The sequence below is a fragment of the Silene latifolia genome, chromosome 9 (genome assembly GCF_048544455.1).
Source record: "Silene latifolia isolate original U9 population chromosome 9, ASM4854445v1, whole genome shotgun sequence".
In the NCBI taxonomy this organism is placed as follows: domain Eukaryota; kingdom Viridiplantae; phylum Streptophyta; class Magnoliopsida; order Caryophyllales; family Caryophyllaceae; genus Silene; species Silene latifolia.
The window spans coordinates 8,161,674-8,174,863 of NC_133534.1; the positions used below are offsets into that span (position 1 = coordinate 8,161,674).

General features: G+C 36.5%; 1 protein-coding gene across 1 annotated transcript; it reads right to left on the reverse strand.

The window, feature by feature from the left end:
• Nucleotides 1-3,121: 3,121 nt before the first annotated feature.
• On the reverse strand, nucleotides 3,122-5,734 carry LOC141598976 (putative peroxygenase 4). Its single transcript, XM_074418824.1, has 6 exons — nucleotides 5,549-5,734; nucleotides 5,222-5,314; nucleotides 4,509-4,594; nucleotides 4,000-4,094; nucleotides 3,612-3,737; nucleotides 3,122-3,405 (listed from the first exon to the last, which is right to left on the reverse strand). Exons 1-6 carry the CDS (start codon nucleotides 5,592-5,594, stop codon nucleotides 3,249-3,251), a joined length of 603 nt encoding a protein of 200 aa, XP_074274925.1. The 5' UTR covers nucleotides 5,595-5,734; the 3' UTR covers nucleotides 3,122-3,248.
• Nucleotides 5,735-13,190: the final 7,456 nt, after the last annotated feature.

The window sequence follows — 13,190 nt, forward strand, 5'->3', positions numbered from 1 at the left end:
TGAGAGAAAACATCGACACCTAGCCGAAACTGCTAGGGCCATCATGTTACATGCTAATCTTCCAAGGAAATTTTGGGGTGAATCATTGCTTGCTGCCACCTATCTCATTAATAGACTACCCACACCCATACCTTCTTGAAAACACCATATGAGGTACTCTTGGGAAATCCCCCTTCTTATGATAGTTTGAAAACAGTAGGATGTCTATGTTTCTCCTTGATTTCTGCTAGACATAGAGACAAGTTTCAGGCCAAGGGAAGGAGATGTATTTTTCTTGGTTATCTTCATGGTCAAAAAGCTTACAAGTTGTTTGATTTAGAGACACAAAAGCTTATTATTAGCCGGGATGTGGTGTTCCATGAACATGTATTTCCTTTCAGATCCCAATCAACTATTAATTTTGTGCCAGATCAATTATTCTTGTTTCCTGAGTACCCTAGTTACACTTGAAACAAATGAAGATATTACCAGGTTTGACACATCACAAAATATTCCACAAATTAATACTATGCCACATAATACCTTACAAAGCCATAATAATTCAGATACTAACAATCTTGATAATAGTAGCACAACAAATAATGATTCCACTAAAAATACCTCTCACAACATCATTCATACTACTACTTTGGGTGAACCTGCCCCTAGTACTGTCAATGTTCCTGTTAGACATTCACATAGGCCAAGGCAGGTGTCTTCCAGACTCAAAGATTTTGTTTGCCCTACTATACCTTCCAATGTTACTTCTGTTCATCATGCCTCCTTTTCATTACTTGATAAATCCACCTATCAGGAACCATTGGTCAAATCATCAAATAATGTGATGGCTATAAGTGAGCCAACCACTTATAAGCAAGCAAAGCTTGATCCTCAGTGGGTGCAAGCTATGGATAAGGAGCTTGAAGCTCTAGAGAAAAATGGTACATGGGAATTGACAACCTTACCAGTAGGACACAAATCCATTGGTTCAAAGTGGGTGTACAAGATAAAATTTCATCCTGATGGGTCAATTGAAAGGTATAAGGCCAGATTAGTGGCAAAGGGGTTTAACCAAATAGAAGGGAAGGATTATAAAAGTACTTTTTCTCCAGTGGCAAAATTTTCAACTGTTAGAATGCTTCTAGCAGTTGTTTCCATTAAACAGTGGCCTATTTTCCAATTAGACATCAACAATGCATTCTTGCATGGTTTTTTAGAAGAAGATGTTTATATGAACCCACCAGAGGGCTATTCAAAGGCTACTAAGGGTCAAGTCTGCCATCTCAAAAGGTCACTTTATGGCCTCAAACAGGCTTCTAGGCAATGGAACCTAGAACTCACCAAACTCTTATTATCCATGGGTTTTGTGCAATCTAAGCATGATTATTCACTTTTCACAAGAGAATATCAGGGACTTTTGTCTGTAGTCTTTGGTTTATGTAGATGACCTGTTGTTATCCGGTACTGATTTAGCATATTTGCAATTGCTCAAGACTAGACTTCATTCTGCCTTCACTATTAAAGACTTAGGACCTATCAGATATTTTCTTGGCTTAGAGGTCACTAGGAATTCTGAAGGGATACTCTTAAATCAAAAGAAATATGTGCTTGATCTGTTGAAAGATGCAGGCATGACGAACTGTAAATCAGCATCTTTCCCGTTACCAAAGGGATTGAAGTAGAGTCTAGACAAAGGTGTACTACTTCCTGAACCAGAAGTTTACAGAAGAATTATAGGGAAGCTGTTATACCTCAATTTGACTAGACCAGATTTATCCTATGCTACTCAACATTTAAGTCAGTTTTTAAGCACTCCTAGAGAGCCACATCTACAGGCTGCTGTGCATGTGTTGAGGTACCTACAAGGGACTTCAGAGGCTGCATTGTTCTATCCTTCTGATGGCTCTCTCAGCTTAAGGGGTTTTTGCGATGCTGACTGGGGTACTTGTCAGACTACGTGTAGGTCTGTCACTGGGCAGTGTGTGTTTCTTGGTGATGCACTTGTTTCTTGGAAAACAAAGAAGCAAAAAACAGTTTCAAAATCTTCAGCCGAGTCCGAGTATCGTGCCATGTCCTATACTGCTGGAGAGCTTACCTGGTTACATGGTCTCTTGTCTGATCTCAGAGTTACAATTCCACTCCCTATCACCTTATTTTGTGATAATATGGCAGCTCAACATATAGCTGCAAATCCGGTATTTCACGAGCGCACTAAACACTTGAATATTGATTGCCATTACGTGAGGGAGAAAATTCAAGAAGGTTTTTTGGCAACTGCATATCTTCGTTCAAATTTGCAACTTGCTGACCTCTTGACTAAACCTTTGGGTCATTCGCAACATATGTTCTTGGCTTCCAAGTTAGGCTTGCAATTCTTGCAAGGCAATGCTAACTTAGGGGGGGTGTGAGAAAGAGCTTGTGGATCATACCTTTGGTAACTATGTTGCTCTATCTGTTGGTGTTGGTTGACCCGGAATGAATACATTACACTAGTATAGTAGTTTGTTATTACATAAATCGTTGTTGTACATATTACTATAAATAAACTCCCCTGTACATTCATTCTTAAGTTAATCAATAATATCTCTCTTTTATTTACTCTCTCTCTAAGAATTCTCTAGAATATTTCTACTTTACTTTTTCATGCTTCCGCCATTAATGGAGCTTAGCAAGCTCATCTCCATGTTTTCACAGAACCCCTCGTGCCATCAATTTTTAGGTGTGGCATCTATTTGACATTAGTCTTAACATATAAGGTATACTCAAAAAATTTCGAAAATTTCAACTAAAAATTCCGAAAATTTAATTCGTCAAAGCTGGGGGGCGAGTGCCTCTGCTAGCCCCCTAGTTCTACCACTGTGTGTGATAAAGTCCTCGTGGTAGACAACGTTTTCATGCAAACATTTTAGTTTTACTTGACAATGTTATGTTTAAACGTTTTTATGTCAAATTTTTCATGATTAAAGTTAAACCGTTAGATCGCTTTGAAATTAAATCAACACCGTTGAGAGGAAATGAACCCTCCTTCTCTTAGCACCCCTGCTATACAGAACTAGAAGTTGAGAGAAGGTTCATTAACCTCAATGTCTAGGCCGACCCAAAACATTCTTCATCGTTGGAGTCGGTAGGTAGACCGTAGATGTAAGGAGATAACATCGAGTTCTCTCCATTTTCGCTTTTGATTACCGTCAACTTGTGTTTTTTTTTCATCGAATTAAATCTTACACAATAAAAACAGCATTGGCCCAAACGTTTGTAAATTTAGTAATTTAGCCATGTTTCGATTTCTTAGAAGCTTTGGTCTCCATCTCCATTTTCTCGAATAAACTACCGTCATAAACTCCTCTAACTGTGTCTTTCTCCAAAACCCCATTCTTATTCTTGCACAGATCGAAGAGGATCTTCCATTCTATATGGGCACCATACCTGAAAAATTAAGACGATGTATATTAGAGTTGTTTGTGGGAAGGACGAGGAAAAGGTACGAGCCTGACCCTCTTGATACGCGAATTTTATTTGAATGAATCATACAATGCATATAACTTATATAGCCTTAAGGCATGACAGGGGATTCATGATCATCGTTTGAAATCCGTAAGAATAAATGAGAGCCGTCAAGGAGAGGTGCTTACTGTCCGAAATAGTCCTTTGGTTGTCTATTTGCCTTCAACATCTCACCAAGCTCTTCTCTTGTTAGAGCATTAGAATTGCTATGTGCATGCTTGCTGAAAATCGCTTCAAACTTTGATGGAACAAACCTTTAAAATACCCAAAAAGTGTTTAAAAATATAATGTAAGTGTTTTTAACATTATTTGTTATAAGTTCAAATCAAAAAAACCATCTTGGGTCCTCGAAAACTCTAAGACGACCTTTCTGGAATACGATATTATGATCAAACTACTTGTGATACCAATTCAAATTTCATGATTATAATGTCACGGAGTCATAGTAGTGTTATTAAAGGAAGGTTGATGTAAGCGATTTGAAAAAAAAAAAAGATGTCGAGATTTGTAACACACCTTCCTTGGGTGTCGTAGACACCAGAATCACTCCCATGTTTGGCTTTGGCTATATTCTTAATCTCAATTGGAAACAGCAAATTTGGGAATTTCCCCTGCAACACTCCAAGGCAACAAATAAGTCACCAACACGCATCATAATACGACATTTATGTCGACATTAATACTCTACCAATCTAAACTTAGACCCTGTTTCGTAAAATCAGCTGAAAAGGTAAGAAATACGAGGATTCTACAATAATCTACATACTAGCTACACTACGTAGTGGGTATAATAGACATGTGACGTATTGTCCGTTTCCATACTTCCTTCCTAGAATAGCCCTATCAAGTGGGTCTCCCATTTATATTATTTCCATAATCACAAATTCTCATTTGTGAGTTGTGACCCGTAATAAGTTTGTAACGTCTAACAACCAGTTTAAATAATATTAAAGAGGAGAGGTGTTTGTGCATGTCACAACTCACAAGTCATCTTTCTGTCACAACTTGAAAAAAGAGAGGATTACCGGGCGGGTTTTATGGCTGAGACTCATGTTAATGACAAAGCCCGCAGCTGTTGATAGCAAAAGACCCGCCCCTATTGCCCGAAATCCTGCAACGGGTTTCCATATAATCAGAAGAATACATCACCAAACGGTCCAAATCACTATCACCACCATTTTTTATAAGGGTCACGCTATTATTACAGTAAGTAAGAGAATTATACATCTGATGTACTACCTCCAATTCTATAGTTTCTGAGCATTATAATAAAGTTTTTGAGTTTTGTTTTAAAGTTTCTGAGTTTCACTATGAAGTTTCTGAATTTATTAATTTAAACATTAAGTTCTAAAAAATTACAGAAAAACTCAAAAACATTACATATTAGTTTAGTTAATTTTGAGTTTTGACGGAAAAAATATTAAAATCTAACTTATAAACTTTATTATGCTCAAAAAATACATATATGGTCAAAAACAAATAAAATTTGAGGTAATAAGCTCAAAAAAAATACATATATGCTCAAAAAAACAAAAAAGTTGAAGGTAGTATATTCGATGTATGTTCCTTTTTCTCCTATTATTAAGTCAAGACCGGAGAAATGGACCAAACCCGACTACACCCGGTCTGTTATTTTCGAGATAACGGTCTCCAGTCTAGTCTAGTCTGGTCCGGTTGTCGGCTGATGCTAAAAAAAAGTAGACAAAAAATCCTGAATAGTTTAGTTTGGTAATTTCACCTTGGAAAGTCTCCCATGGATAAACGACGCCGTCATGGTTCCTGTCAAAGAAAGCGACATGTTTTGCAAGCACGTTCTCCCCTGTTCCTTCAACTAAACAATAATGTACACTAATATTTCAACTTCATGTTTACAAATTACAGTTAGGGTGCCAAAAACTCCCGCTGTGGCAAACAAGTAATGGCGTAATGTAAACTTTAAAAAAAAATCAGAAATTTTTCCTTAGCCTGTTAGCTAGTGGGGCGAGCGCCTTAAATCCGTTTCACACTTACAACGGTCTTAAATAAGAGAAAAATAACGACATATATAACGAATCAAATTAGTTACCTTGGTCTGAGTTAATCGCCTTGGAATCCGGAGAATGATTAGCCATAATCACAAGCCAAGATTACCGTTAATGCAAGGATATTAATGCTTTTTTTTTTTTTTTTTTTGGTGAGAATATTAATGCTTTTGTTAAGAACACGAAAGAATAAAAGGGGTATAAAGAGAAAACAGAAAGAAAAGATGTGTGGAAAACTTGTGTAGATGTTGGGAGGTTTTATAATAAAGGAGACGGATAATACTCTCTCTGTTTTCACAAATTAGTGAGATATGTTTACACTTTTTTTATTTTGCGAGGAGCAAATAAAAGAAGTGTAAACATATCACTGGAACGGAGGGAGTAATTGTTTAGGACTCGTTTGATTTATACGGGAAATAAACTTGTGTGTTAGTAGTTTCACTAATTTGTAATCATAAATTCTCGTTGAAGACGGACACTATCGGTTATAAACTGAAGACGGATAGTGCCCTTCTCACAATATGCAAGTGACACTATTTATAGGGTGCATCATTTTCCTCCCACTTCCCTTGTTGTGAGAAGAATACTATCCGTCTTCAGCTTGTGACGGATAGTGTCCAAAGACTTATTGGTTTGTAATTCACATGATTTTAATTCCAATATTAGAATTTAGGTGAATTGCATTTTTGTATTTGGTTACTGTGCTAGAGTTTGTTTTTTATATTGCGTGTACACTATTGAATTGGCTATAGGTTATATTGTTGCTAAGATTGTAAGGTCGGTTTTGAGATGAACATTTTTTGTATCGTTTTACTTAGGTTATAAGTTATGTTAAGGAAATATTTGATTTAAAGTATTGGAATGTATTGGAGTGAAGTATTGAAGTGTAATATTATAGAGGTATAAATTATATAATTAGATAAAGTTAGAATCTCATACTTGCATGTAACGGCTTAGTTCGATATATGGATCAAGTCTACAAATTAGGGCTGAGCATCGGTCCAAGACCGGACCGGACCGAACCGAAGACCGAAAAAAAATTTGTATGGACCGAGGAATACTATTCGTCTTCAGCTTGCTCACCCCTACTGCAAATAAGTGAATTCATTAAGTTATTGCGTAACATAATGGAGTTAGAACACAAGTCGATTGCTATTACGGAGTATAAAAGGAGTCCAATTTCTCTCCATTTCCTAAAAAGAAATGGAGAGACAAGTTCTTATCAATGGTCCGGATCGCATTTTGACAATATCTAACGGTTCTAAATTTACGCATAAAAATAAAGGAAAATGAGAATGAAAGGGAATATTAATACTCCGTATTTAAAGAAATTGTGAGAGGAAATGGAGAGAATCCATTTCCGTATAAAAGGTCTGTGGGATCCTTGTATGAGCACTGGTGGAAGCGTGGAGCTAAGGAGGAGTTAGTAAGGGCGCTCGTCCTCGCTGACAAATAAAAATTGCAAAGTTTTAGATAAGATTTTCTAACAAGATTTGAGCTAGGTAGCACCGACACGGACACGGACATGGACATGCGATACGGCATCTCATGAAATTTAGGACACGGGACACGTCATTTAAATTTAATAAAATATATATTTTACATTTATTTATGTGCGATTTTATTTTTGAAAAATTATTTGAATATTAAATTTAAATAAGTGAAGGTAAAACTTGACGTTAATTATAACTCATTCTCATTTCCAAAACCAAAAGCTAACTTATAGAGTTATAATCAATCTATTTCGACATCTTATTACTAGTCTAAAGAACATCATTTACCGCTAATTCAACTTATTTCCCCACCAAATTCAACCATATAACAATTCACGACATTTACCTTAAATTCAACTTGATTCTGTTTGAAGGTGTGTCCAAATACCATGGACACGGCTCAAAATACCATGGACACGTGTCGGACACGTGCTCAAATAAAAGATGAAAGTTAGACACGGCTTTACAAGTGTCCGACGCGTTTTGACGTGTGTCCGATGAGTGTCGTGTCCGACACGGATGTCCAACACGAGAACGCCGATTAGGAGAAGTGTTGGTACAACCTAGGATTTGAGTTCCTCTCATATTATTACCCGTTTGTCCTCTATAAAATTTTTCGGCTGGATTTAATTTCTGGCTTCGCCATTCGGTATGAGTTGTATTCGTCGTTCTCTTCTCTCTTTAAAAATTTGGCATAGCTTTACAAGTGGACAAGGGATAGCACTGTTGCTTCTCTAATAATTAGACGCAAAGTACACGTGGTGAATTAGGCCAATCTAATTGGCGCCAAATGATCCTCGTACGTCCAAATTTAATCATGTTTATTATAAGCAATTACGTATCTTTCCCTTAATATACTCCACATTAATTTTATATTTTATTTATTTCGGTCATTTATTTACCTATTTATTTACGGTTATCTCAGTTATTTTTATCTTTTTATTTTAATAATGTTTTTTATGGTTAATTGATCCTCTCTATTTAATTTAGTAGTTCATTTATTATTTATTATTTATTATTTAATAATCAACCCCCTACTTTTTTCTTAGTATTAACAATAAAGATAAACAAAGAGTCTTGATTTTCGTAGTACACATTTTACTCGATATAATACGTTTTTTCTTTAGACATACATTATCCGTCTAAAGTTGTAGACGGGTCAAATATGTGACCACTTACATAATAAGACAAACAACAAATGAGATATTGAAATTACTATTTATGCAAAAATGAGATTATTTAACCCGTCTATATCTTTAGACGGATATATCCGTCAACAATAAGACTAATTATTTTCCAAATTACCCCTCCTATCAGAAGGAAGGAAGTAATATTATGGTTTTCTTCTTTTGTAGAGTACTCTCATGGCTTGGGAATCTCTCGAAACTATAGTTAGTCTCTCTTATGCCAGCCCTAAATATGATTACTTTGTGATAAAAAGTAATTACTCATAAAATATTATCTATTAAATAATGGTCACATTTTTTCATAAAAATGGTCACATTTAAATCCGTCATAATTTATGACAAATAGACGCGTCAAACCTAATCCAACTTGTGTCAATAAAGGTGATGATGATTGTTTTGACACTTTGACATTGATAACAATCCCAGAAAAAAGCCCCAAATTTTCCCAGCCGCCTTACCACCGCTTCAATCGCCGCTTTACCTCTCCCGCCGGCGGCCTCATCGATTCTCTTCAGGTCGCCGGTGAGAGCCCTTCTCTTTTCTCGGTAAGTCGCTTTATGATTTCAGTTTTTTACTTTCAATTTTAGGCTTTTTCCGGGGGTTTTTCCAATCGACGATTTGATCTTTCTCCTGCTCTCAATTGGTATCTTTTATTTTAGTTAGACGCTGCTCATTCCCTTCCTCCTTGAATACTTGCTTCAGTCTTATGCGATTTTTGTTCTTTGGTTTGTTCGGTCTTCAATCTGTTCGGAATTCCGTCTTGCTTCTTGTTTTCTCCCTGTTTTCTGTCTGAGTTGCGATGGATTTTGCGTCTTTCCTTCTCAAACTTTGTGAGTTGTTTGTTCTGGATGAGAACGATGAGGAAGATGATGCCCTTCTTCAGTGGGTTATAGATATGGGTGAACCATCAATTTGCAGTATACAGATGATGAAAGATAGAGGAAACTTGCTTTTTTTAAAATGGTAATCTATCTTTAGCTACTGCTAGCCTATATAAGCAAGCTCTTACTTTTTTCTGCTTCCTTGGCCTTCCTTCCGCTCACCGCCAGCCAGCTTCCTCTTCCCTACACTACAACAAATAAGGTAATTGGCGACCATATAAGGCGACTGAGAACAGTCGCCATTTAGAATAAAGCGACTAAGACCCGTCGCCCGCACTTCGTAGCTGGGTTTGGTCGCTTTTGGCGACAGCGTTAAATCGCCAATTTTGGCGATCGAATTTTTTAAAGCGGGCGACCGAAATTCGTCGCCAAAATTGGCGACTGTCATTAGTCGCCAATTTAGCGACTGCTATTTGTCGCCTTTTAAAAAAACACGTCATCTCCATATCCTCCAAAATGGCGACGGGTAATGGTCGCCATTTTGGCGACAGAACTTGGTCGCCATTTTGGCGACTGATATCCGTCGCCAATGGCCTTGTTTTCCGCCGCCAACGTCCTAAAATTAATTCATGATCAGAGACTTAGCGACGGAATGCCGTCGCCAAATGCCCAGTGTCCGTCGCCAAAATTACATGTTTTTTTGCCTAAAAATCGTTTTTGACCTAGCCAAATACGTAAAACCTGCAAAAAAGCAATGGTTATCTCATCCTCCATTTTATGCTAATTTCAAGATTTCAATTGGGTCCTTATCACTCCAACCTAAACCCATCAATGTACGTTTCAAGTCACTAGCAAACACACATTTGTGAATTATTAATGAGAAAAAATTTAAGCGACAATTCCCCTTAGTTCTCCAAATACACAATGTGGAAAAGATACATATTCCACATATGTATTCAGAGAACATTGGAGAAATTTGCAACCAAATTCTTTTCTCATTAATAAAATCACAACTATGTGTTTACTACCTAAGTGACTTGAACGTACAAAGACGATCCCAAAATGGGGACTATTCAAGAATTGCTCCTAATGAGTAATTCTTGAACGAGTACTAGGTCATTATATATTAAACAAGTTGTCAAAATTATAAGGCAAATTTATACAATCCCCTAATCAAATGACATTACTAATTTAGCAAATTTATACATCATGCTCATTGTATTCAAGAAAAATGCTAATTAATTAACAAAGCCACGGGTAATTAAATTATTCTAACTTAATTAATTTGGTTAATTATACAAGTTGTCAAAAATGCTAATTTCTAACCCTAACTCAAATTAATTAACAAAAATGCTAATTAAATCATTCTAACTTAATTTGGTTAATTATAAGGCAAATTTATACAATCCTAACATTATACTACCTTCATAAAACTATACTACCTTCAACAATACTACTTCAATATTACTAATTTAACTAAAACTAAGCATCACTAATCAAATCACATTACTAATTTAACAAAAACCCCAATTTCTACCTTCATAAAACTATACTACCTTATACAATCCCCTAATCAAATCACATTACTAATTTAACAAAAACCCCAATTTCTAACCCTAACTCAAATTAATTAACAAAAATGCTAATTAAATTACAACTACATACAATAATAAGCATCACTAATGTATAAATTACAACTAGATACTAAATAAGGATCACAACTTAAACAAAATATGAAGGATTGAAGTAATTAAATCGATTTGAGTCGAAAACAAACCTTTATTATAAACAAAGGGTCGGTAGGGATGTAGTGTGCGGATGGCGGCGGCGAGTGGTGGCGTCCGGTGGTCGTTGTAGTTGGTGGTGGCGTCGGAACTCTTGGCGATTTTTTTTTTGTTTTGTTGATAGATAGAATGAATGAGGGACGGGGGAGAAGAATCTGTCAAAAAAAAGAAACAGGCTTTTGGCGACCGTTTTTGGTCGCCAAAATGGCGACGGGTAATGGTCGCCAATTTGGCGACTGATTTCGGTCGCCAAATTGGATAATATTTCGTCGCCCGTGGATTTCATACGGATTTTGGATAAAAAGTTATAGTCGCCAAATTGGCGACGGATAGTGGTCGCCCGTTTTTTTTTCCCTGTCGCCAATTTGGCGACTGTAGTATGTCTGTCGCCTTTTTCGTGTTTTCTTGTAGTGCTAGCCCTATCCCTTGTGCTCAATTTAGTAGCTTGTGAGTTGAAACTCTCCCATTATAATCAAGCATGGTGTCTTTGTAATCTGGTCTTAGATTTTGAGCCCTCCAATGTGAAAGCTATATATCGTAGAGGCTTAGCCTTATAGAAATTGAATTTCTTTTTGGAGGCTCTCGACGACTTTGAACATGCCTTGAAGCTTGAACCGAATAATAAGGATGTTAGTCGTGAACTCAATTCTGTTGCTGACTGCCTTGCTCTGAAACCCAATGGAAAATGGGTTGCTTATCATTTTGACCCCTTGGGCACTGAGAGGAAAGGTAAAAAACCACTTCTTAAGGATGTTAGTTATGAACTCAATCCTGTTGCTGACTGCCTTGCTCTGAAACCCAATGGAAAACGGGTTGCTTATCATTTTGATCCCTTGGGCATTGATAGGAAAGGTAAAAAACCACTTCTTAATGTTGATGCGGATGCCAAGTTACAGAACTTTGAAGCCTCTTGCAGTAGAGTGCATATGTTAAATAATGAGATGGACTATGATAATGACACAAGTCACACAAGCCCTGCCGTGATTTTGGATTCCTGCTCCAATGCCGAAACTTACCCTCCCTTACCACGTCAGTGCGACATTAATCCTTCCGTCACCAAATCTTCCAATTACAGTTTCTCCAACAAAAACCAATCCCACAAAAAATTGTACCTCTCTTCGAAAGACTACGAGAATTTGATGTCCGGAAGTAATCTGCAATTTTATCATCAAAAGCCTGGGGCCTATATGAAGATTCGTCCCCTCACCTCTCAATCTTCTATCTTGACGGGAACTTCTCATGAAAAATTTTTATGGGAAGCAAAAGTTCCCTCCTTTTCTCCTTTGGCTGTGAAGCCTTTGCCGATTACGGACTTTAGGTCTTCTTTAGCTTTGGGAAATTCTGATGACGAGACAGTTTATCATCTTAATGTTAAGAGACAATGTTTGTCCCTAAATGAGAGTTCAAGAAACAACGATGTGGTTTGTGAAGTTGCAGCAATTGACAACCCTCTTTCTGAGGTCGCTGATTCCTATCCTTTTCCAAGTCAGACTCATTTTGCCTTTTCAGCCTTGAAGAAGTTTTCAGGTAGCAGATGCATCCGTTCTAGCCGTTCCAGCCGATCTTGCCGTTCTATCCGATCTGTAAAACATCTAGATGCCAGCCACCGTTTGGGTTGAGATCGATCTAAGGTTAAGGGTAAGTCCTTGTTGGAGAAACGATTTGATTTTTGCAGGTTTAAAAATACAAGGACTTTGGAGATGGTCGTGTACGCTATAAAAGAAAAGAAGAATGTTCATTTCACTTTGACGAACTCTACCATTCCCCGGTTAAGAAACATCGACTTTGTGTTGCTGAGTCAGTTTGTACTGTTAGTTATGTTTGTTCTAAAATAGCAGGTATCATGTAAATCGACTTTGGTTTTTAATATAATAGTACACCGTTGTCTAAAAAAAAAGACACTTTGACATTAAAGTAGGGATTATTGAATGAAAATATACCTTCTCCCTTCCAAATTAGACGTAATACTTAATTTTTGGCACTATTCATAATTATAGGGAATTTTGATATTATTTTTAATCTATAAAATAAAATATAGTCATGTGAGATCTTGTTTGATTTACGGTAATAAATGCTATAAGAATATCAATTTTTTATAATTTTTAATAATGTGTAACTAAAAATATTCACGTTGCAAAACGCGCATCGACAAGTGTGATAAAGCAATTGTTACCTTTAGTTTGAATGTAAAAGAGTATAATTTAAGAATAATGTTTCGAATTAATAAATGAGTTTTTCTATCATGTGCCCAATGGACACATGATAAGGAGTCGTTTAAGGAAAGAATTACACCATTAATCCTCTAAATGTGGTAATTATCACATCATAATTCAAAAACTCTTAATAAATTAAGAAACATTGTTTATATAAGATGGAACACAAATTCTCACTTTAGACAAAA